We start from the raw sequence: 24,996 nt of genomic DNA, 5'->3' as shown, positions 1-24,996 counted from the left end.
CTTAAAAGACCCAGTGGCATCACATCTATGTGTGAAATAGTTGCTGAATAAACAAATTCCTTGAAAGTAGTCTGGGGGTAGGTCATTTCCTGTATGAGACTTCTCAGAAGTCCTAAGAGAGATCAGATTTATAACTAGGAGGGATGCTAGAGGTTCATCCATTCTTCCTTTCTAGACCTGCTTACAGATAATAAATTATGGCTCAGAAAGTAGAGAGACTTGTTGGTCATCACACAGTCGATTAGCAGCACAATAAGGAAGGTGCAGAATCTAGACACAAGCATTATGCATTTAATATTCTAATATCCTGAGTAGCACATACTTCAGCCTTGAAAAACGCATGGTTTATCATTGGAACACAATTCCAGCTCAAGCTCTCATTCTTACTTTAATCAGTAAATTACATTTTATTCCATTTTTAAAAGACAAAGTAATTCATACATAATTATTTTTCTTTTTATTACTATAAGAATTTGCTTACAAGGAAGTTTTGTATGCTCATTGTTAGTAGCAACATATACAAATTATCCAAGGTGACCATTTGATTCTATACAGAGAAAATATATCATCTCCATGAATTAAAAATCTGAAGCCTAAGATACATAGGTGAAGAAATATGTTTACATACAGAGCATTCAGGAAGTAGAATAAAAGAATATAATAAAGTCAAAATTAAAAAGCCAAAACTTTAATACATAAATACAACATGAGGAAAAGGAAAAAATTTCTGAATGAGGAAAAATATATAATTAGAATATATATAATTAGAATATATATAATTAGAATAGCTATCAAGAAGATTCCCAGTTGTATGTAGTGCTTCACTTTCATAGCATTTTATAAATTGCTGGTTTCTTATAAGCATTTTGGGTGGGATGACAATTTAGTAGCAGCATCTATGGCATGCCCTCTTTATACCAAGAAACAGGCTTAAATCCTGTCTTCTTGTTCCATAGTAGCCCTGTTCTAGAGGCAATCACCTTAGAAAGAAATAAATTAAAAGGTGCTTACTGAAGCTGTTGTTTTTTCAGAGTCTACAATCAGATATGCTAAACCTGAGAAAGAAAAAACAGAACTCCATAGATTAAGCTTTTGTGCACTCTAATTTAATAATGAGATATCACTGGAATTTCACTCTTATGAAGAATAAATTAAATAACTTGATAGTGGGGAATTTTAAAAGTGATCATCTCTAAAATAATATTGGAAGAAGAATGAAGTAAGATATTTATTCTTTGCTTCTTCAAAACTTCCTACAAAGCAATGATAATCAAGACAAGGATGATATGGACAGAAGAATATAGTAAGCTGTGGAATAGATTTGACTGTCTAGAAATTGATGTAGACATTTATAATCAAATGAGTTTTGGTCAAGACCATTCAATGGTATAAATAATAGTCTTTCTAAAAATGGTGCTTGTATACCTGGATAGCTTCATTTAAAAGACCAAAGTTAGAGCTAGGTATTGTGACTTACACCTATAATCCCAGTGCTCTGGGAGACTAAGTGTGGAGAACCACAAGTTTGAGCCCAGCCTGTGCAATTTAGTGACCTAGCAAGACCCTGTATCAAAATTAAAAATAAAAAGGTCCGGGGATGGGGGATGTAGTTCAGTGTGAAGGCTCTGTCCCAGTACTGCAAGAAAAAAAAAAAAGTTGGATCCTTACCTTGTAATATTTACAAAAATTCAATAAAAATGAGTCAGGAACTTACATGTAAGAGCAAAAACTATAGCACTCATAGGAGTAAGTGTTCCTGACTCTCATTTTAGCAAAGGACTCTTAGATGTGATGACAAAAGCAACCACAATAAAAGAAAAACAGATAAATTGGATTTCTTAAAAATTAAAAAATATAATACTTCAGAGGACACCATCAAGAAGGTGAAAACACCACCTACAAGAATTGGAGACTGCAAACCATACTCCCGATAAGAGACTTGTAGTGCAAATATATATAGATTATAGTTTGTTGTTACAGGTCAGCAGTTTAAAAAACCCAACTAAAAATGGAACAAATTATCTGAATAGAAATTTCTCTACATAACATATCCAAATGATCAATAATCATATGAAGAGGTTTTTGACATCACTAGTGTTTAGCTAAATGAGATCCAAGTACGACCCACCAGGGTGCCTAGAATAAAAATAACACCAACTGATTAATAAGGATGTGGAGAGATTGTGAGCCTTAACACTAATGGTGAGAAATCGAAAGGGTCTAGCCACTTCAGAAAGCAATCTGGCAATTCCTCAAATAATTAAACATAAAGGTACATGAGCTACCAATTCCACCTATAGTAATATAATCCATGAGGAATAAATAAAAAACTAATATGCCCAAACAGAAACTAGTACACAAATGTTTAGAGCACTGTCCTTATTCCTGATAACCAAAAAGTAGGAAAAACCCAAATGTTCATGGATAGATGAATGGGTAAAGGATAGCATATCTGCAGTGGGAAATTATTCACTCAGAGCAAGGAGTGAAGTACTTATATATGCTGTAACATGGGGGAACCTTGAGAAAATTACACTGAGTGAAAGAAACTGATCAGAAATATACATACCACATGATTTAATAAAGTCACGAAGAGGAAGATTTACACAGAATATTTGTGTTTGCTTAGGGCTGGAGGATGGGCAGTACTGGTGGGGAGGGAGTGAGAAGTGACAATAGCTAAAAGCTTTCTTTTTGAATTGATGAAAATATTCTAAAATTTTAGTGATGTTGGCACATATCTCAAAATATAGTAGAAGCATTGAATTATAAAATTTAAGTACATATTGAACTATACCTCAATAAAACTGTTTATGAAAAGTAACCCCCTGTATACACAGCCACACGAATTCTCCAATAGTCCCAAGTCCTGTCTGTGTGACCTTGGAAAAATCTCCTAACTTTTCCTGCTTCATTTGTCAAATGGAAATAGTAATAGTACTTAAAGGATCAATGTTTTTGAGAATTAAATAAGTCCCTGAATGTTAATTGCAGTTAGATGGGAGAAACAAGTTCTGGTGTTCAGTTTTACAGTAGGATGGTTATAAATAATGATGGTGTCCTGTATATTTCAAAATAGAGGAAAGGATATTAAATATTTCTCCCCAAAATAATGATAAATGTTTAAGGAGAAAGATATTCTGACCCTGACTTGAATATTACACATTCAATGCACACCACATATATGTACAATTTTATGTGTTAATTAAAAATAATAATTAAGTCCCTGAATAAAAAGTGCTAAGATCTTCATCAATACTCAATGACATTAGCTATTATTTATTATCAATTTTAGTAAAAAGAATTGGGAGTGGTAGGCTGATGTTGATGATGACATTTTTGGAAATTATAATATCCAAAAGTTCCTTTTGCATCACAAAAAGTACAGTTTGTTTTAATTTCATGAACTTTATTTCTGGTCATTTAGACATGATTGTCATGTATACAGAAGCTTAAACATAATATTGCAGTAGATAACATTCTTATATTTCTCATTGGATTAATTTAATTTTACTAATTAACACCTTTTTAATTGACAAAAATTGTATATATTTCTCATATGCAATATCATGTTTGGAGGCATGTACACCTCAAAAAATGGTTAATTGGGTCAATTAATATAGGCATTACTTTATATACCTTTTTATTGTAATAAGAGAGACACTTAAAGTCTACTCTCAGCAATTTCCAAGAATATAATACATTGTTAATTAACTACAGTTACTCTGTTGTACACTCCATCTCTTAAAAGTACTGTTTATATCTAACTGAAACTTTGTATCCTTTCACCAACATCTCTCCAGCCTCTGCTATTCCCCTTTCAAACCCCAACCCTTGGTAACTAATTTCTTGTTTCTGAGTTTGACTTTTTTGAATTCCTTGTATAAGTGAAAGTATGTGGCTTTTTGTGTGTCTGATTCCATTTAAAATAATGTCCCTCAAGTTTGTCCATGTGGTCACAAATGGCAGGATTTCCTTCTTTTTTTTAATGCTGAGTAGTAGTCCATCATATCTATATATAGATATAGATAGAGATAGATATAAGTATAGATATAGGTACAGATATAGAGATATCTGTGTCTATATATAATCACATTTTCTTTATCCATTCATCAAGTTGATCAATTTAAGTTGATCACATTTCTTGGTTATTGTGAATAATACCGTGAACATGGTAGTGCAAACATTCCCTTGACATACTGCCCTTATTTCCTTTGAATATATACCTAATAGCATGGTTGATGGATCATATTGTAGTTGTTTTTAATTCTTTGAATAAAATTCGTATTATTTTCAACAATGACCGTGCTACTTTACTTTCCCACAAACAATGTATATCACAACTTTTCTTTCTCTTCTAATAGTAGCCATTCTGACAGGTATGATGTGATATCTCACTGTGATTTTAATTTGCATTTCCCCAATGATTAGTGATACTGAACAAAAAATTCCTATGGTGTATCAACATTACTTTATATCTGTAGTTTTAAACATGTCCTCATTTAGTCACCTAAACTTTCGGGGGAGATATACCATTATTTTTACTTCTTTTGTAGATAAAACTATCAAGGGATAAAATACTTCCTAAGTCTCACAAGTAAGAACTTTTGGATTCTAACCAAGTGAACTGACTCTTCAATTCCTATTTTAAATAAGAGTCAAGAAAATACCTTTTTTCACTAAGTTTCATAAAATACAAAAGAATTCATCTAGACAAGCGAAAGATGAGAGCAGACTGTGAACACTGTGGGAAAAATGAGTTTATTTTGCAGTTTGTATGTTGATTTTGTTTTAAAATTCTCAAGTTCCCTTGCCAATGCTAGGTGCTAGCTGTCTTTTGAATATATTTGCAAATAGATATATTTGTGCATGTCTGTAATTAACAGTTGTCAAGATGTCAGTAGAGCTCCTACCTATTTTCAGATAAATCTATGTCTTCAAAGAACTGTACTTTTATAAAAAGATTAATGCATACATAACTCAAAATCCATGATAAAAAGATGATCAACATATAAAAAAGTGTGATGGCATGATAAATCAGGGTACTTTGGCCTTAATTAATAGGAGATTTCCAGTTACAGTATTTAATGAATAAAGGGTTGACAGTATTAAATTAATTTCTAGTCCTGACCTCCACCCTGATTTTTAAAGGTGGTTGAACCAAAGCCAAGGAGAAGTAAAATGTGTTGCCAAAGATCATACTGTTACTATCAGGGGTAGGTGAAAACCGACAGCCCTGTTTCTCAGACAAGAGGGATTCTTTCACATCTATCATGCTAATTTTGTAAATATTTGAACTCCACTTGGGCGTACTCACCGCAGGTGTCATAAGTTAATATAACGTGTTGAGTCCATACACAGTGAATCTGTAGTCATGATGAATTACTTCTTTATATTTGTGTTTTTTTGACTGTGAGAGTTAATATATAACTACATTGAGCTAATGTTAAGCCCTGGAGTTCTTGATGCTGTGTTTTTCTGCATTAATTTTGTGATTTGGCCCCTGCAAGACTATTTTAAATACATGGAGAGTTCACATTGACCTTCTAATGTATTGTTTATTGTAAGGAGAAATGTAAAGTACAGAGAGGTTTAACCAAAGGGGACTTGTTAATACTGACCTCATAGTCACTTTGGGATGTGTGCACTGATATTGATGAACAAAACCGTTTTAAATATGGCATAGCATACTTATTTACTCACAATCAATAATTAAAGAAGTTTCAGGAAATCTGCAAGCAAACTAAGCCTCAGACCTCTTCCATAACATATGCTATTATTTTATAGATTTTCAGAAGTAGCAATCTTCACCTGAAAAACTTCCAAGTTTATTCATGCAGAGATTTTGGAATTGACATCTTGGAAAGTGATGCAAATACTTCAGTTACTGACAGCTTATTACTTGGTCATTTTTCCCATGAGGTAAGTGCCTTAGTGTGGTTGTTTTAAGCTATTCATCAAAACAGAATCATGAGTACTGGGATCCCTGAGGATACAGAATATGTAATTTTAATAACTTATTTTAGTGAATCTTGTATTGGTAAAAGCCAAAGGAGCTTTTTATTTGTAACAGTGATGATATTTATAATAAGGCTAAAATATATTTTGTGTTTCAGTGCTTATGAGTCCATATAAATTGTAACAGTCATGAGTAGGTTAAAGAAATCTTATTTACAATTTGGACTTATTATATAAGTAAATTCAGTATTAAACCTAATAATTTAATTCATTTTCTCTAAATTCAAAAGGATTATTATAAAAGGGAATGATTCCATAATATCTCTCTGCTCTGTGGGTTGCCAAGTTTCTTCACCAGTATTTCGTTAATAGGGTCCTTACTGCATTTAGGGTTCCCACTAAAAATAGGTTGAATCCAGTAATATAAGTGTGCATGACTTGTTATAGTATCATGAAATTTTCAAAGTTATTCTCTAGTACTTGACTAATTGTAAGTTTCTTCATGATAAAAATGGGACTATAGATGACTTTTCCACTATTGCATGGTTGGGGGACCAGAATATAGAGGCAAAGATATTTTTCAGGGCTTCCCGGCCACCATCCATCCCACTGCTCCTGGTCCAGAGGTAGGGGCTTCTGAGCCAACATCCCACCGCTCCTGGTCCAGAGAAAGCGGCTTCCCGGCCACCATCCCTTCCGTTACTCCCAGCCCACAGGAAAGAGCTTTTGGGCTGCCTTCTGTCCCACCACTTCTGGCCCCTGTCCCACCTCTCCCAGGTCAGAGGAGGTGATCTGCACGGGTGCCAATAGCACCCCCCAACCCCCAGTCAAAATGAGAAAACACGTAAATAAATCTCAAAATCAGACTTCCAGATCACCTACAGCAACCCCAAAGGGAAATGAGATGGAACACTCTGATACTCAACCACCTAGACCCACTGAACTGGCAACAAAAGGGGATCTGGAAAAAATGAAATCAGAAATAATTTCTCAGATAACAGGAGAAATTGTGCTCCTAGTGCAAGACATGATTAATAAATCTAGAGAGGAGCTGAGGAACATGATGGAATCCCAACATAGGAAACAAATGGAATCCATAAAACAGATGCAAATAGATTTCCAGGAGATGAAAAACTCCATTGAAAGTCTACACAGCAGAATGAGCCAATGTGAGGACAGAATTTCAGATATAGAAGATAAGATTGCAATTAATGACCAGGAAAAGAAAAATTGCTTCAAATTTATAAGGGAACATGATAAATCAATCCAGCAGCTGCTAGACAATGCAAAGAAGAATACCATAATACTGATTGGGGTCAATGAAGAAACAAGAGAGAGTGCAGATGACATAAAAACAGTCTTCACAGAAGTAATGGCAGAAAACTTCCCAAGCAGGGGAAAAGAGCTTGACATACAGATAAGTGAGGCATATAGGACTCCAAATAGCCTTGATCAAAAAAAATCTACACACAGGCATATAATTGTTAAGATTCCAGAAACTCAACAGAAGAACAAATTTCTACAAGCAGTTAGAGAAAAGCAACAAATCACATACAAAGGAAAGCCCATCAGAATCACAGCAGACTTCTCAACACGAACCATCAAGGCAAGAAGGAAGAGCTTGGAGTGACATATTCCAAGCCCCAAAAGAAAACAGCCTCCAACCCAGATTGATGTACCCTGGAAAACTATCTTTCAAAATTGTTGGAGAAATAAGATACTTTCATGACAAAGAGCACCTTAGGAACTTCGTGAATACCAAACCAGCACTCCAAAGAATTTTACACAATATCCTAGGAACAGATATTGAGGATCACAACCCCAGGAAGCAAAGCAGAATGAACCCATCTGGCATGACAAGAAATTAAATGGAAAGGGGGAGAACCCAACAAAAAGAAAAAGCCATGGCAATGACAAGTCAATATGTTTCAGTTATAACCATCACTGTTAATGGTCTCAATTCACCAATCAAAAGAAATAGACTGGCAGAATGGGTCAAGAAGCAAAATCCAGCACTATGCTGCATACAAGAAACACACTTAATTCAAAAGGAAACTCATAGACTGAAAATTCAAAGGTGGAAAACAATACTCCATGTGACAGGAACCCGAAAAAAAGCAGGAGTAGCTATTCTCTTTGCAGATCAAGTAGATTGCAAACCAACACTGATTAAGAGAGACAAAGAAGGACACTACATCCTTGTAAAGGGAACAATCCAAGAGGAAGAGATGACAATCATAAATATCTATGCACCATACACTAGTGCACCCAACTATATAAAACAAATACTAACGGACATGAAAAGGCATATATGCACTAATACAATTGTAGTGGGGGACCTCAACACCTCACTGTCACAAATAGATCAACTAGACAAAAAATAAGTAATGAAATACTAGAACTCAATCGAACTCTTGAACAAATGAACTTAATAGATGTTTACAGACTCTTCAACCCCACAAAATCACAGGTGAAGGTTTTTTCCCACATTGTGGGTTGCCTCTTTACACTACTGGTGGTTTCTCTTGCTGTGCAGAAGGTTTTTAATAAAATGAGATGCCAGTTGTTGATTCTTTGTGCTAGCCCGTGCTACTGAGCAACACAACACTTCTTAATTCTTTGTACTTTCCCTTCACTTTACCTCCTTCCTCCCTTCCTTCATCTCTGGATTCCCTTTCCATTTGTAAAAGATCTTCCTAATTCCTATTATCCATCCTTTATTTTGCTCTTGAAATTATTTATACTTTGGGATTCTCATATAAGATAAACCATCAGTATTTATGCTTATGTGTATGAACTATTTCACTTAACATTATGGTGTCAAAGCTAAATCTTCAAAGTGGCCAATGTATCTAACAACAGGTTAAGGGATACAGAGATATGTGGTATATTTATACAATAGAGCACTAATCAGCCATAAAGAAGCTTACACTTGAGAGACCTGCAGGAAAATGAATTCCCCATGTTCTTATTTCTAAAAGAGTAGTGTGAAGGGGTGGAATGTGGCTCAGTGGTAGAGCACTTGACTACCATGCTCATGGCCCTGTGTGCAATCCCAAATACCTAAAAAGGTAAGAGTAACATATACATTAATAATCATGTTGTTATAAAAATCATTGATGGGAGTGACCTGCAGAGAGTCATGGAAAGAATACTCTCTTCAGTTTATTTCAATTGAAATTTAATAATTGTTGACTCTTGTACTCCCATTGGAGATTATTTAATAATCATAGATCAAAATATTAAAATTTTAAAAAAGATTTAATATTAAGCTATGTGCTTTTATATTTGGTTCTCAATTTTTTCTTAATCTCTTTTTAGTTTTCCTTTTGAGGCGGTAAATACCTGGCAGTTCTTTTTCCCTGAAAGGATTACCACTTTGAGAAATGATTCTTCTTTTAAGATTGCCCAGTTTTCATGAGAGGATGGCACTTAGATTTACATTCTGTAATGCTGGTATGTCTAAGGCTTACATTTCTCAGAAATAATCTTAGAGTAGATGCTGAAAACGAAATGCCCATCAAACTGAGTAACTAACTGTCCTGGTAAATTAATGTTGCAGCATCATAATTGATGTTCAATATACATCATAATTAATGGGAAAGTGTCATCAATTAAGATCTAAATTATGACAAAAGATCCTTATCTTGAGACAATTAAAAATAATCACACCCCCAGGGTATAATTCACTAGAAATGTAGTGCAGCTGAGAACCCTTTAAACTCTTGGCAAGTGAGTGCAGGACAAGAGTCTCCTGATAGAATATGTCAAACAGCTTTGTTCTAGAGAAGTGTAGATACTGGTTAGTTCTCTAAATCATAAAATTATGCAATTTCAGACTAAGTGTGGCCTAGAATATGATTTAATTAGATCTGAATTTACAGGTAAAGGATATAATCTGGTAAATCAGACAATAGCTTGAGACTCATGACTAGTATCAAGGACCAACTTCTGACTAAGTACTCCTCATCCCTTGTAGAAAATGACTTTGCAGAGGACAGTGATTTGTGCCCGCACGATATTCTCAGAAGTCTTTTCCGTGGAAGGCTAGAGCTAGACTCAACAGTGTCTTGGAAAATGGGATTATTTGGTTAATTACATTTATGCTGTGATGTTTACCATAGTGTTTCTGTTCTTTGAAATTTGAAACAAGTCTAGAAATCAATGTACATGAGAACTATAGTTAATAAAATTGTATTTTACTAGTGATTTTGGTTAAATAAGTGCATTCTAGGTGCTCTTGTCACAAAAATAAAAATTTGAGGTGATAGTTTAATTTGTATCACTACAACTATTATACTATCTACATATATTTCTTGTAAATTTCAAATATACACAATAAAATTTATTTTTAAAAATAGAAAAGCATTTTAAAGGCTTTGAGAAAGCCTAGGATCAAAATAAACATGAATAATATCCATTAATCTTTAATTCACACATTTCTCAGATTTACTTGGAAATTCCTTTATTGCCAGTTGTCAGTTGTTTAAAAAAATGAGTATGCCAGACCTCTCTGTGGCTTTGGAGCTATGATTTTAGCCTCTGTGCTTTGTGCCTGATACTCTTTTGGCAACTGAGATTTTTTCAGTGGATTTTGCCTTTCCATCTGTAGACCTCCCACCCACATTTATAGCATAAAATTACTTAGATAGTGATATCCTCAAATAGACATACTTTCTGGAGGAAGATTTTTATCATTAGAAGGGATTGTTGTGGTACATGATGTTTACATTCCTTATGTAGAGTTGGTACATGTACATAACCCAACTCGATTCCTTTTTTCATCCCCTGGCCCTCTCTTCTCTTCCTTCTTGCTCCATCATTTGATCTCCTTCTCATTTGAGAAAGATCTATCTCCCTAACTCTTACTATCTATCTCTTATTTTGGGTTTATGTACAACTTGCATTTCTCATATAAGGGAAACCATGTGGTATTTAACCTTGTGTGTCTGATTTATTTCACTTAACGTAATGGACTCAAGGTGCATCCATTTTCCTATGTATGACTCAAGTTTATCTTTATGGCAGAGTAGTACTCAATTGTGTGTAAATACCACATTTTATTTATTCATTCATCTATCAATGGACATATAAGCTACATCCAAGATTTAGCTATTATGAATTGTGCTACTATAAATGTGGGTGTGAATAAGGTATTCATTTCCTTTAAAGATACTTATGTATGTGTTGGTACCTTCACACCTAATAATATTACCTCTATGTCAAAATGGATACTAATTTTAATATACATGAAAAAGAAATATACTGTAGCATTACTATACCTCTTTGGTTTGGCAATTTGTTTATACCTGCGGCCCCAGCACTCTAATTGGCATCTCTTTTCACACTCATAAATATCTCGATTTGGATTTAAATTATGGTCATTTTACTTTTGAAATATCTGTAGGATGACTGTGCCTCTGTTGCTGTTATAATTAATTTGAGCAGATGATGTTACTTCAAAAATATCTTATTCAGACAGGTGCTGATAGGGCTGCTTTTTTCTTCCTCATTTTTCTCTAAGGGTTACTTCTCAGTTTCACCTGTATATTTGTCTTTTTCCATTTAGAACTTTTACCTTTTATTTCCCTAAATTCTGTTGCAGGGCCCCTTCTTTTCTCAATATACTTGCTCTCCCTGGAAGAAATCTCATTTTCTCTTATGGTTTCAATTACTATCCACATGCTGATGTCTCTCATGATGTTTGCAATTTTTTCTACCGTCTTATTTTGTGGTTTGTGTTTGCAACCCATTTTCTTTGTTTCTCCTTTTGCATTTTCCTAACTTGGTTTGTTGTGAATTGCATTGTATCTTTTTTATAGCTTTGCATTCAAAAGTTATTCATTCTGCTATGATTATTTTAGTTATTGGCCCTAAATTTTTAACAATCTTGATTGTCTTAATGGAGTCTAAATTGCTCCAGCACTGTTGAACTTTACCTGAACAATTCAAATACTTCCTTCTGCTTTAATTTCATTCTCTACCCTTGGATCTTCTATGTTGCTTTACTATTTGCTCTAATTTTTAAAGTTAATGTTTTATGGAAATACAACATTTATGGAGGAAGTACACAAGTCACAAGAGGAGAGCTCAATATATTTTTAAGAAGCAGGCCAACCATGTGTATACCACTAAGATCAAGAGTAGAATGTTATTAGTTACTGGGAGGGAAGGCCCTTCACACCTCTTCCAGTTCCCAGCCCTGCCCTCAAGTCCCCAGCCAAAGGAGAAGCATTATTTAGATTCCTGTTGATAGATTCACTTTAACTTTCTGTACTAGTCACTTTCCCACTGCTAGGACAAAATACCAGACACCTACAACTTACAGGTTTATTTTTGCTCAGTTTCAGAGAATTCATTCCACAGTTGATTGGCTCCAAGCAGAAATGGCATTGCAAAAGGGCATGGAGGAGAAAAAGTGCTCAAAATATGGCAGTCAGGAAGCAGAGAGAGGGCCCAGAAGGGAGGAGCTGGGGACAGGAACATACCTTTCTAGATTACACCCCTAGTAATCCACTCCAACCAGGACCCAGCTCTAATTGGACATTCAGCTGTGCCCCCATGATCCAATTCCTTTTCACATATGCCACATCCAAATGCCTGAGACTTTGGGGGGACATTTTAGATATAAGCTATAATACCACCCAGCCGAATATATAGAAAGTTACCAGTGCCTTGGAAGCCCGTTTATGCCTTTGACTGTTCCTAGCCTTGTCCACAAATGCCCAGCCAAAGAGAAAGCGTTATTCAGACTCTTATCCACACAGAATCATGTTTTATTCTTTGAATTTCATATAAATGGAACCATAGAACATGCCATTCTATTTTATCTAGCTTCTTTGGCATGATATTAAGTCTATGAGATTCACCTGTATCTTTGTGTGTTGCAGCAGTGTATAATTCCAATCATTATATAGTATTTAATTTTATGACTGTACCACCCAATTTTTACAGCTGTGTTTCTTTTGGGGGCCATTTGATGGCTATCTTTTATATAAACATTCTACTGTATGCCTCTTGGTGTTTATTTCTGTTGAAATATGTGAAGTTGTAAAATTAGTGGTTATATGTTATATCTTCATCTTTAATGTATACTGGAAGCAACAATCCAGAGGGTTTGCCTTTACACAGCAGATAAGGAGCAGACTGTGTAGTGGATTGTCCTGGAATCTCTCTTTACCAACATGCTGGATTTCTTTCATTTCTTCGTAGTATTAGAATCCCTGTTCCTGATTCTTATGTCTTCCTTTCTTCTGATTTAAGTTTTCATTTTATTAGAGCATAGTCCATAATGACTTTTTGGAAAAAGGCAAATCTTTGGAAGGTAAGTGTTTTGAGCTATATATGGGAACTCCCTTACTTGCAGGCTGTCAGTTACAGAATACTAGGTTGGAGTTAAGTTTGCCTTAAAATTTGGAGGTGATATTCTATTGTTTTCTAGCTTCTAGTCTTGAGGATTAATAGTTATAAGATATTTTGATTCTGGGTGTTTTACATGTAACTTTTAATTTTATCCTCTCAGGGAGCTTTTTAACTTTGTCCTTGTCTCTCGTGTTTTGCAATTTCTTTGAAAGTTGTCTCCTCTATATTTTCCTCTTTTTTATTTAGAATATTGCTATTTGTATATTGGACATCTTGGATTGCCTTCCTAATTTTTCTAGCTCTGATTTTCCATCTCATCTTTTTTCTACATTCTAGGATATTTCCTCAATTTTTCTATTGTATTTTTAAATTTTTCTTTTAAAAAATATTTTTAAACTTTTTTTGTTCAATGGATATTATGTACTCACTTCTCTGAACCCCCTAATGTTTAAGTTTTTCTCTGATTTCTTAATTAGCTTTGTTTATTTTTTGGTCACTGTTTTTCATGTTGGAGGTTTTTGAAAAAATTCAAAGTGATCCTCAAGTAAGCAACTATTTTTAACAATGGAACAGTGAAACACAACTTGAATTAATGGGGTTTGCTGAGATTTTGTGGAAAGTATTTGCAAAAGCAATTTTATTTCAGGTATATAATTAAAATTTACTTTTTCTATACTAACTATAGAGGTGGCTTTTCCAATGTTCCATTTTTGAAAATTTAACATGTGTAAGTTTGTGTAACCACCCCCCCACCCCACCCCACCGCCACCGGTATCACAGTACAAAACAATTAGAACAGAAATGCTTAAAATGCTGAAAGACAAAATAGGTGAAGCTCCTGAAGACAGAGCTGTAGGCAAAGGCTTGCTGAGCAAAACCCTAGGGGCACAGGAAATAATACCAAGGGTCAACAAATGGGATCACATCAGACTAAAAGGCTTCTGCACAGCAAAGGAAGCCATAAATAAAGTGAACAGGCAACCTACAGAATGGAAAACAATTTTGCCAGCTACTCCTTAGCAGACAAAGGACTAATATCTAGAATATATAAACAACTCAAAATAATTTGACTTCCCAAAGTTAAAGACTGAGTTAAGAAATGGGCTTCTGAAATAACTTCTCAGATGAAGAAATACAAATGGCCAATAAATACATGAAAAAATGTTCAACATCACTGGCCATTTGAGAAATGCAAATTAAAACGACACGGAGATTTCATCTTACTCCAGAAAGAAGAGCTACCATTAAGAAATCAATCAATAGGGCCGGAGATTTAGCTCAGTGGTTTCACCGCCTGCTGCGCAAGCGCAAGGACCCGAGTCTGATCCTCGGTACCAAAAAAAAAAAAAAAGAAAAAAAAAAAAAAAGAAAAGAAATCAATCAATAACAAATGCTGGTGAGGCTATGGGGAGAAAGAAACACTTCTCCATTGTTGATGGGAGTGTAAACTGATATAACCCCTATGGAAATCAGTATGGAGATTCCTCAAGAAACTAAAAATAGAAATTCCATTGTACCCAGCTATTCCCCATCTAGGTATCTTCCCAAAAGACTGAAAGACCGTGCCACAGTGATGTGTGCATACCCAAGTTTATAGCAGCATAATTCATATAACTAAATCTTGGAAACAGCCTATATGTCTATCAACAGATGAATGGGTAAAGAAAATGTGATATTTACACACAGTACAGTATTACTCTGCCTTAAAGAAATTTAAACTTGAGTCATTTGTAGGAAAATGGATGCAGTTTGAGACCATAATGCTAAGTGAAGTAACTCAGACACACAAGTTAAAATATTCCATGGTTTCTCTTCTATGAAAAAAAAAAACATGAAAGATAAGATAATTGGAAAGAGAGAGAGAAAGAGAGAGAGAGAGAGAGAGGATAAATCCAGTATGGACAGTGCGTCTAAAAGCCTACCTTAGCTTAGTACAATTGTCTTACATGTTTTACATGTTCTTTAGTCTATTAGTCAGATTTTCAACCTATATTTATATAATTAATTTTATAAGCTCTTATAAGATAAATAAATGAATCTGATGCTGGAAACCGAAAAGGTGCGTGGAAGGGTAGGAAAAAAAGAATTGAGATGTGTACTGTACAGTGAATGTAATAATTATGTGATGCAAACATGTACTAATAAAAGTAAAAAAAAGAAAAAGAATAATTGCATCAACCCTAACTGCCTTGAGCTCTATCTTTGTGGCTGCCTCCTCTGCTCACTTCTAACTCTGGACAATTGCTAATCTACTCCCTGTTACCATAGTTTCACCTTTTCAACAGTTATATAAATGGAATGATATGGTATGGGAATGGCTTTTTTCATTCTGACATGTGTTTGGAAATTCATCCAACTTGTTGCCCATATGTATTTTATTCCTATTGTTTCTGAGTAGTGGTCTACTATATAGATGTAATGTTGTTTATGCATTCATTTGTTAAAGAGTATTTGAGGAATTCTTCAGATTTGGTGATTACAAATGTAATCGTTACAACCATTCCTGTATGATTTTTTAAAAAAATGCATGTACGTTTTCATTTCTCTATGATAAATACGTGAGGGTTGCACTGCTGATCATATCAGAAGACTGTATAGAGCTTTGTGAGAAACTGCTGAACTGGTTTCCACAGTGACTGTCCCATTTTGCATTCTATGAATTTTAGTTGTTCCTCATCAGCATTTTCTGTCAACATTATTTTTATTTAGCCTCTTCATATGTGTACAGTATTATCTTATTGTGATCTTAACATGCATTTCCCTAATGTATATCATGTTAAACATTTTTTCATGTGTTCACTTGTTATCCATGTATGTTCTTTAGGGATGTGTCTTTCTGTTTCTTTTATTTTTTAAATTGAATTGTCTGTTTGTTTTTTTTACTATGAAGATTTGTAGGTTCTATCATATTCTGGATACAAGATATTTGTCATACATAGGTTTAGTCTGTAGTTTGTTTATTCTCTTATTTTTATTTGTACATTATGAACTATTATTTCAAGTGGCTAGCTCTTACTACATTTTATTCTTTTTAAAAAAGTTACAGGAAAGATTATGTATGTCAGCTGGGATTAAGACTCCCAAAAGATGGGAATTGATGATTTCTAACACAACTTTTGTTAATTTTGATCTCATCGACTGTGTGGCCATCAGAACCTGTTCGGGCTGTTCCCAAGGACAGGGTAAGTTTGAATAGACAGGACAGATGGTAAATAAGGTCAGTGCTCAAGTGAATATGATAGAGTCTTTGTGAGACAATATTTCTTTTAGTTACAAGATTGTATCTAAGAAGCTATAGTTCAGATTTCCTGAACAAATCCTAGAGGAAGCAAATACTGTCAGTGTGGTTTTTACAGCTCCTGTCCTCTGCCTGTCCTGGTGCCCATCACATTCTATCATTGCGTTGCTCTGTCTCTCTGAACTCTGAGCCTTCATAAAAGCAGAGCTCACATCTCCCTATCTCAGTATTTTATTATTTGGATATAGCAGAGAACCTAGGGGCTAGTAGGCAGTTCACTGATAAAATGAATAAATGGAGTTAAATGGATGGACACATGGAGACAAATTAACCTGAATAAATCTCTTCTGAAGGAGCCAGAGTTTCAGTATTTATTGTTTTCAGCTGCTCAGGGCTTGATAGAGGCACAAAGAGAACCACAGGAATTCTTGTGTACTTGTTAAACACATCTCAGAGGTGGTGAGCAATGCCTCAGAGGACTCACAGGCCAAGGTGAAAAAAGGTAGAGAGCAATCTAGTTGATCTGATCACTCTAAGCAGCCAAACCAAGTAATTCAAGTAAATATGCTCTTGTGGTTTGAATCAACAATTTAGATAATTGTTTGTTTTTTTAATTAAATCAGTAATCAGCAAGTTTCCACTCTCCTTGTTTTCCCCAAGTAGGGAGAGCCAAAGAATGTTTTCATTTGGGGGACATCTGAGTTTAAAATTGTAAAAATAATAATAGGAATAAAAAGTGCCTCAGGGCAGATCATATTTCTTCAATTCTTTAATAGCTCCCTATTTCATATCATTCATAAAACACTGAAAAAAATCACATTGTTCATTATGAGCACTAATCCCTTCTTACTGGATCACTTTGGCCAAACCATCTCTTCACTTGTTTAAAAACTATTCTAGGCTCTACTTAAGGAACAGGAAGTACAAAGATGAGAGATACACAGTTCCTGTCTTAAGTACAAAATAAATGTCTAAGCCCATCACTGAACTAGAGAGAATGCATACAGTACAATAGAACCGCACATGGTCAGTGAAGGGACCACGGAGGGGTAAGGTCAGATTTCATAAAGGTGCCTCTTGTGTAGAGATTTGAGAGTAAATATTTGCAAGGGGAAAGAGACAGGGAAGAGTTTAACAGTATTAGAAATAGCATAAGCCAGAAACAGAGATTCTAAAGAGCAGGTTGCACTTGGGGAATCACAAAAAAGTCCAGCATGACTGAAACATAGAGCCACAGGTGGTTGTGGCTGTTAGGTGAGCTGCACAACTTGTAAGAGGTGGAATTTGGAGTCTTTCATGCAAAATTTAAGTCCCTGCACGCACCACTGTCAACTAGCAAGTGGAGCCCAGGGGTGCTGTTAAACTTCCTACAATGAACAGGGTTGTCTAGAGAACAAAAAATTACTTGAACCAAAAAACCAGTAGTACCAAGTGTGAGAACTTCTGGTCTCATGGAAAATTTAAACACAAAGCATTCATTTACTGATAATAAACACAACAGGTGCTACACTCTAGCCTTTCCATCTTTTATCTTCCATTCATCAATGGTGAGTCTAATCCCATCAAAAATACTTATACCTGTGAGGTTTATACTTTGAACAGTTACCTTAAAAAAAAACTTTCAAAAAAAACCTGACAACACCAACGAATCATGTGGTAGCAGTGTTAGAGAAAGTATCAAGAAGTGTAATGCCAGAGCTAGTACTTAGAAAGGGGTTACTATTACTACATACAGAAATGATTGATTGAAGAATATTGTAAGAAATTTAGCAGGATCCCTGGGCTCTACCTGCTAGTTGACAGTAGCACTGCTAACACCCAGACACCCCATGACAGCCAGAAATGCTTCCAAATAGTGCCAAATGTTGCCTGAAGGGCAAAAGTAGAAATTGCTGCCTTGGAACACAGATTGCATGAAGGCTGGGCCAGTGCTGCTCTTGCATCACTCAGGATCTCTCGCATCTACAGCCTGACTTTCAGTGAACACTAATGGTATATTTTTCTTGTATGGATAAACAGTGAATTATAATACTGAATTATAAAATTTGCAAGTTAAAGTACTGAAAGGACTTCAGTGAATTTAATTTGCCTTTGTGATTGTTGTTCTGCACCTTTGTGTAACTTTCTGTGTTCTAATTTATAGGTGGATTTACTGTGAAGACCAACCATTTGAAGTTTACAAATTCTCCAAACTTAGTAGCATTTCCATTTCCTCATGCAGCAATTTTAGAAGACTTGGATGGATCTCTTTCTGGGAAAAATAGAAGTCACATTCTTGCTTCTATGGAAACCCTTTCAGCTTCTTGTTCCCTCAATGCAAACTACAGTCAGATTGTCGCTGGCAGTGTCTGTGGGGAAGGTGTTCTCTTTCATCGTATGTCTGTTGGTTTGTAAGTGGAATTAACTAGATATTTTAGCTTCCCAGTGAGAATGTGTACATCATTCAGACTACTGAGGGTTGTAAGAGGGAGATTGTTTTCTGATAATTTAAAGTATTTAGTTGCATAAAAATGAAATGGGGATAGCTGACCATTGGGAAGTCATGAGTTTATGGTAGTTTGGGGCTGATTCAGATGGCAGCTGTCAATGTCATTGGACCAGATCTCTTATAGCCCGTGACTTCTTATTGACATTTTGAGCTAATAGCTTATTCTTTAAAATATTTACAACCAACAGAAAATTTGAAATATATTTAAAAGTATTATTAAAAAATTCCAATAATGTCCATTCTCATTTATATACATATTCTCTCCTCAAGCTCTTTTTAAGTGCTCAGTATGCTCCAGGGAAGCAATTGCTGGTGTCTCCTATTACTTGCAAAGTTTCTTCACTCCAGTTCATTTTCCTTGTTAATTTCATGAACTATTGGATTCGTACAATACCTTTCCTATTAATATTGGAGCAAGGACTCTGTGGTTATGCTACTCAAACTGCCATTAAGTCAGCAGCTGGGCTGTTTATAATGCATAATAGGATTGCTTCTGCCCTCTTTAATTTCCAGGTAATGAGTGCCGAGTGTCTAGGGTTCTCTCTTTTACCTATTTCAAATTCATTGTATATATTTAGCCACACTTATTTCCTTCCTTTGTTTTAAGTGTCTAACTCTATGAATATTAAGTCACTAATTCAATCAGACCATGTTGGCATCTTATTTGAATAGGTAAACTACAGAAAAGGAGACTCTTGTGGTCAGGATTCCACTGACTCCACATTTTGAATGCATGTGGAATCAGCATCTTATTACTCTATTTTGGAAGGTTCAACAATACACTGCTAGCTTCAAATAGTCCAAACATTTTTCACTTTTCCTTTCTGCATTGTTTATTATTCTATCTGGTATTAATGGGCTTGATTCCAGTGAATAAAATAGCAATAATGGAGGGATATATTTTCATTTCTAACTTTGGTTGTGCAGAACATGACTTTTTTTTATTTTCAGGGGGATAGCCTGATGTTTTAATGTCATTTTAGTGCTTTTAACTAAGATGATTTTAATGAATATTTAAGACTTATGAAAGCTAGTGATTTATTTCTTACATGCATTGTCTTAAGTGAGGAAAATAGAAAAGATAAATGCAGTTAAAAGGAGCATTATATGCTTATATGATGCTTATTCCTATGTATTTTTGATACTCTTGTTCTATGCCTTTGAGAATTTCGTAGGCTGTCCCCTGGATAGGCCCTCATCAATGTGGTGGTAGAAGGCTCTGCAGAGTCTCAGTCTTCTCTGGGTGTATGCTCCTTGAGCTCTTCAAGGAAGGATGTGTAGAGGGCTGCCTTGGCAGCAGGTCATGATCTCAACACTCAGAGACTGACAAGGTCAGGAAGACTATAATCCTGATGCCATCTTCTAAGTAGATTCAAAGAACTCCTAGTGGGCTGAAATCCACTTTGGTTTTTCTGGATATTCCCAGTTACAAAGTAAAAAATTCCATGTCCCAGAAACCTCTTTAATACCATAAAAACTGAGATAATTAGCCACCCTGTTTCCTATATGTCTATTTACAATTTTCTTTATTTACAGGTCTATGGACAAACATGCACCTGTCTCAAATTAGCTCTGGGAAAGCCTCAGTTTGCTTCCACTTATGTCTCTTGGTCCTTGTATTCTTAGCTGCAGGATAAAGCCTATAGGTCTAGATGGGTTAGATGAGCTCTGAGGCCCTGGCATTCAAAGGGCAGTCCATGGCTGGCAGCCTCAGCACGGCCAGGGAGTTCCTGAGAAATTAAGTGACTGAACCTCAGACAATCTAAATCAAAATGCCCAAGTGCTTCATATTAAAGTTGGAGTGGCATTGCTCTGAGGTCCTTCTAATTTTATCATTCTATGATTCTATCCCTAGCTATTTGTGCTCAATGGCTTGATCTTTGTCCCAGAGCATTATAACCTCATTAGGAACATGTCAGAGCTAATGAGCAATTTGAATTCAGTGTAGATACAAACTTTTCATTTCATGAAGAAAGGATTAATTTGTTGTGCTATTTGCCCTGGGGCAAGCACCCTAAGAGTTGATTTACAAATCTCCACATTATGATCTTTTGGGGTTGCATGTTGATGGAGATCCAATATGGCATAAGTGCCCTGCTGTCTTCACTTTCAACTGTTATCCCCTCCCTCTGCAAGAGGTCCCTGGAGGGCAGGGAGTGAGGCTTTATATAGCTACAAAAACAAGGGTACCCACTTTCCCTATGTGCTAAAATCCAAGTGCTTGAAGTGTGATTTCTTCCTTGTTAGACCCCCTCTGGTCCATTTTGACAATAGTAACCTTCTCTTCTTGTCCCTCACTGCCTTATTTAAATCTGACAGGTGCCCATAGATGTGGTTTCCATGACTCACTTCTACCAACTGGGTTGACAGAAGCACATAAATATATGAAGATGTCCATAATATTTAATTTTGAGTAAAAAACAAACTGCCACCAAGTATAAGGCAGTGAAGTTTGATCTGTTAAAGTGACAACATGAGCGCTGCTTATGTTGTTAACTTTCTTATCAGTTCTAAAACATGCTTTCTGCAAGAGCCACACTGTTCTGGACAGTGCTTCTTTCACAGCTGCCATTTCTACTAAACTCCCATGAACTCCAGTCTTCTGAAAGAGGCAAAGGTGATGATGTGTAGTCAGGGCCTCCTTTTAGAAAAGCAAACCTAGAGTCCTCTAGTACTTCATGCCTCCCAGGATTCTTGCATCTATGAATCCCAAAGTCTGAATGAATGATTTCTTTTGTATAGAAACACAAGGAGTGATCAAAATATACAGTGAATATTTAAATTTAAAAAATTCATTATAATAAAAGATATGTTGTCAACAATCCCCCTCAAAATACTTCTTACTTGGAGCACACTTATCCCATCATTCTTGCTACTTTTGCAGCTCTGGAAGCAGTTCTGGAAGTCTTCTTTCACGAATATCTTTATGAGATATGATTAAAATATGGAAATGCTGCTACTGTCATCCAAAGTAAAGGCAGAATCATAAAAATATTATGGTGTTCTCATTCACCTATTCACTAGTTCTTGTACCATGCAACTTCTGGCTCTTCCCCAAAGCCAAAATGACCATGAAAAGTAAACATTTTGAGTCAATTCAGGACATTGTGGTAGCCATGACAGCACAACTAAAGATACTCATAAAAGAGGTACTTTCAGAACTGCTTCAGAAAGTGGCAAGAATGATGGGATATGTGTGTTTGAAGTAAGGGGGAATATTTTGAGGGGGGTTCATGATGTTATCTTTTATTGTAATAAAGTTTTTAAAAGGTTAAACATTGGATGTTATCGATAGATTTTTGTGTTAACCTTCTAGGTCTTTTTTATTAGGCCCCCTCTTTGTCCTTTAAATGCCGGCATTCTTTAGGGTTCTGTGAGCTTTCTTTTCTTCTCAAGCCATATACATTGTCGGGCAATCTGGGTTATTTTCACAATTTCATTCAGCATTCACTGAAAAGTCCCAATTTTTTCTTCCTGTCTTTACTGCTTTACTACACTACAGACTTGTTTATCCAACTACCATTAGAGTCTATACTGTCCAGAACTATAGTGACTGGAAACGAATGGCTACTGAGCTCTTGAATGTGGCTAGTCCAAATTATGATGTGTGTAAATATAAATTATACATCATATTTCTAGAAAATACAGACTTCGTATGAAAAACCCAGTAAGAAAAAATAATATAAAGTATTTATATAATTTTCTTATTTTGGTAAGGTGGGTGAGAACAGGGCCTTGTTTGTCTTGTTGTTCCAGTACCACAGAGAATGCATAGTTACTCAAAGTTAGTGTTTTATAGGTTAATATAAATAAAAACTTGTGGACTCTCTCAAAATCTTTCTTCACTATCATCATAGTCCATTTCCCCATTTCCCTTAGGACATGTTCATGAAGAGTCGATGATTTTCAATCCTTCTTCAGAAGACCCAGGGATTAAAAGGCTATTTCCAGTTTTTATGTCTAAAATTCCTAGAAGCCTCTAACACTGTCCTTTCAGAATGTCTTTGGGGCTTTTGCTTTCCTGGAATTATCAGCTGATCAAATGATTCATTTTACCTGCAGATTCCTTTTCCATTGAAACTGCACCCCAGCACTACTCAATCAGTAGCTTGCTTAGATTTGCACGTGTTTTCTTGCTTGGTGGTTGAGATACACAGAATTGTTGTGGGGGAGAATGGGAACTCAGTCTCATGATTTTCATCAGAAAACTGTTTTTGGCCTACAGCACTCTATCTTTTTCAGTTGTCGTAGGCTTACTCCAGTATCAACAAATCAGACCTTAATTTTGCCTTTCAATATTCACCTCACCAAGTGTGTGGGAAATTAGAAGCTTGCAACATGTTGTAGGTTGGCCATCTAATCCTGAGTTTTTGTGGGTTGTACATAAAATATAGTCAGGATATTTACATCATGTTTGAAATTATTTTTCAAAAATTTGAAAAATAGGAGTGTTCTGAATCATTTATGGGTATAGGTCACAGCTCCTCTACTTCCTATCCATACTCCTTTGGGCAAATTATTTACCTCTTTTTGTTTCAGTCCTCACATCAGTAAAATGGGTATCAAACAAGGTCATTGCTGGGCAGATAGTAAGTAAGTGCTCAATAAATGCTGCCTTTATTTTCCATTTGTTATTTACAAAACAGCATATAAACGTATTATTAATTTAATATAATATTATAAATTTTATGCTTCTGAGAAACAAAGGCTTGGCAAAGGAAGCTCAAATGGAACTTAATCCAATTCTTCAAAACTAGGGAATAACTTCTAATAATCATATGGCATGATGCCAACCCAGCAAAACTTCCCAGGTGGTCACAGAATCTGGAGTCCTCTGAACCCAGGCATTGATTCAATGTGCTGCATAGTTCCTGTTTCTTCCTTCCTACTTCTAGAAAAGAAAAGGTTAATGTTCTTGTTGAGTACTTTGATTCTTAGACCTTGCTTAATATCCTCTCCTGTAGTGCTTGCGTTCAGTTTTTACCTATGTAACTGCTCTTAATGTGTCAGTGTTCAAAGCATAAGGCACCCCCTGCCTCTGTGAATGCAAAAGTAAAGAAGAGTTCAAATGGAAATTTTGGCCTAGCTTCTTGTCTAATAATCGCCTAACTCTCCTTCCTAGGGATAAAAAGGTATAGCATTACTAATGGTATCTTTTCAGTTCTTAAAAAAAAAAAAGAACCCTGTGAGGCAGGAAAACTCAAGATAGAGGATCTTTTCTTGGTAGCAGAGATTGCAGAAGTAAAATCTAAACTGATCTAAAAAAATCATAATGGACCCCAAACTAAAGACTATTATCAACAATATTACAAGATTATTAATTTCATGATTCACAAAAAGTATAGCGTTACATCAGTAAAGGTTTGATAACTAGCTTTCCAGAATAAAAAGCCCTAGTTTACAGCATTTGCGTAATTCTATGAGGAATATACTCGTAAATGACCTATCCGAACATGATACTGAACATGGAGAGAGGCTGAAGATAGGCTCCAGTGAGCTGATGTCAGTTAGCTCTACCCCCGCACCACAGATATCCGTGTAAAAGGGAAGACAGGATTCTTAGTCTACCTTTTCAATTGATGCATACAGTTGATTGTCAGTGTTTCTAACAAGTGATTGCCTACCTTCTGGATTCCCTGTTCTAGTGGTGATATTGTCCTGTTCTGAGGCAGCCTTTGTAGCTGAACTCAGAAGGTGGAGATCATCTAAAGCTGGATAATAGGCAGCTATTGATTTCCTTTAGAGTCAGGCAAAATGAGCAACAAGTCATATCCTAAAAGGATAGCACACAAGTCTGTTGCAGAAACAGTAGATGCTACTGTTGAGTTTCCAGCTTGGTTCTTAGGCCCTTTATAATAAACGATTGTGTTAGCCAACTCTAAAAATGGTAGAAATACACTTCTGAAAGGTCATGAAGGACAGATAACCAGGTGCTTCCACCAGAAACACA

At 35.5% G+C, this 24,996-nt stretch overlaps 1 protein-coding gene across 15 annotated transcripts in view; it reads left to right on the top strand.

The window, feature by feature from the left end:
* The window catches only part of Pkhd1 (PKHD1 ciliary IPT domain containing fibrocystin/polyductin), a 513,180-nt gene that overhangs the window by 223,183 nt on the left and 265,001 nt on the right, over positions 1–24,996 (top strand). For all 15 annotated transcript variants that reach the window (XR_015441583.1, XM_087188170.1, XM_087188168.1 and 12 more), the window contains 3 exons: positions 5,788–5,922; positions 16,361–16,502; positions 18,702–18,948. Coding sequence is in view for 14 of the 15 variants with exons in the window: in XM_087188170.1 (XP_087044296.1) it covers positions 5,788–5,922; positions 16,361–16,502; positions 18,702–18,948 (524 nt within the window). In the remaining variant the exon portion in view is untranslated. The remainder of the gene's footprint in view (positions 1–5,787; positions 5,923–16,360; positions 16,503–18,701; positions 18,949–24,996) is intronic.

The sequence above is a fragment of the Heterocephalus glaber genome, unplaced genomic scaffold (assembly GCF_053883595.1).
Source record: "Heterocephalus glaber isolate CG9 unplaced genomic scaffold, H.glaber_assembly_v1.0 deba00001523, whole genome shotgun sequence".
NCBI lineage: Eukaryota > Metazoa > Chordata > Mammalia > Rodentia > Bathyergidae > Heterocephalus > Heterocephalus glaber.
This window is presented reverse-complemented; position numbering and strand designations above follow the sequence as displayed.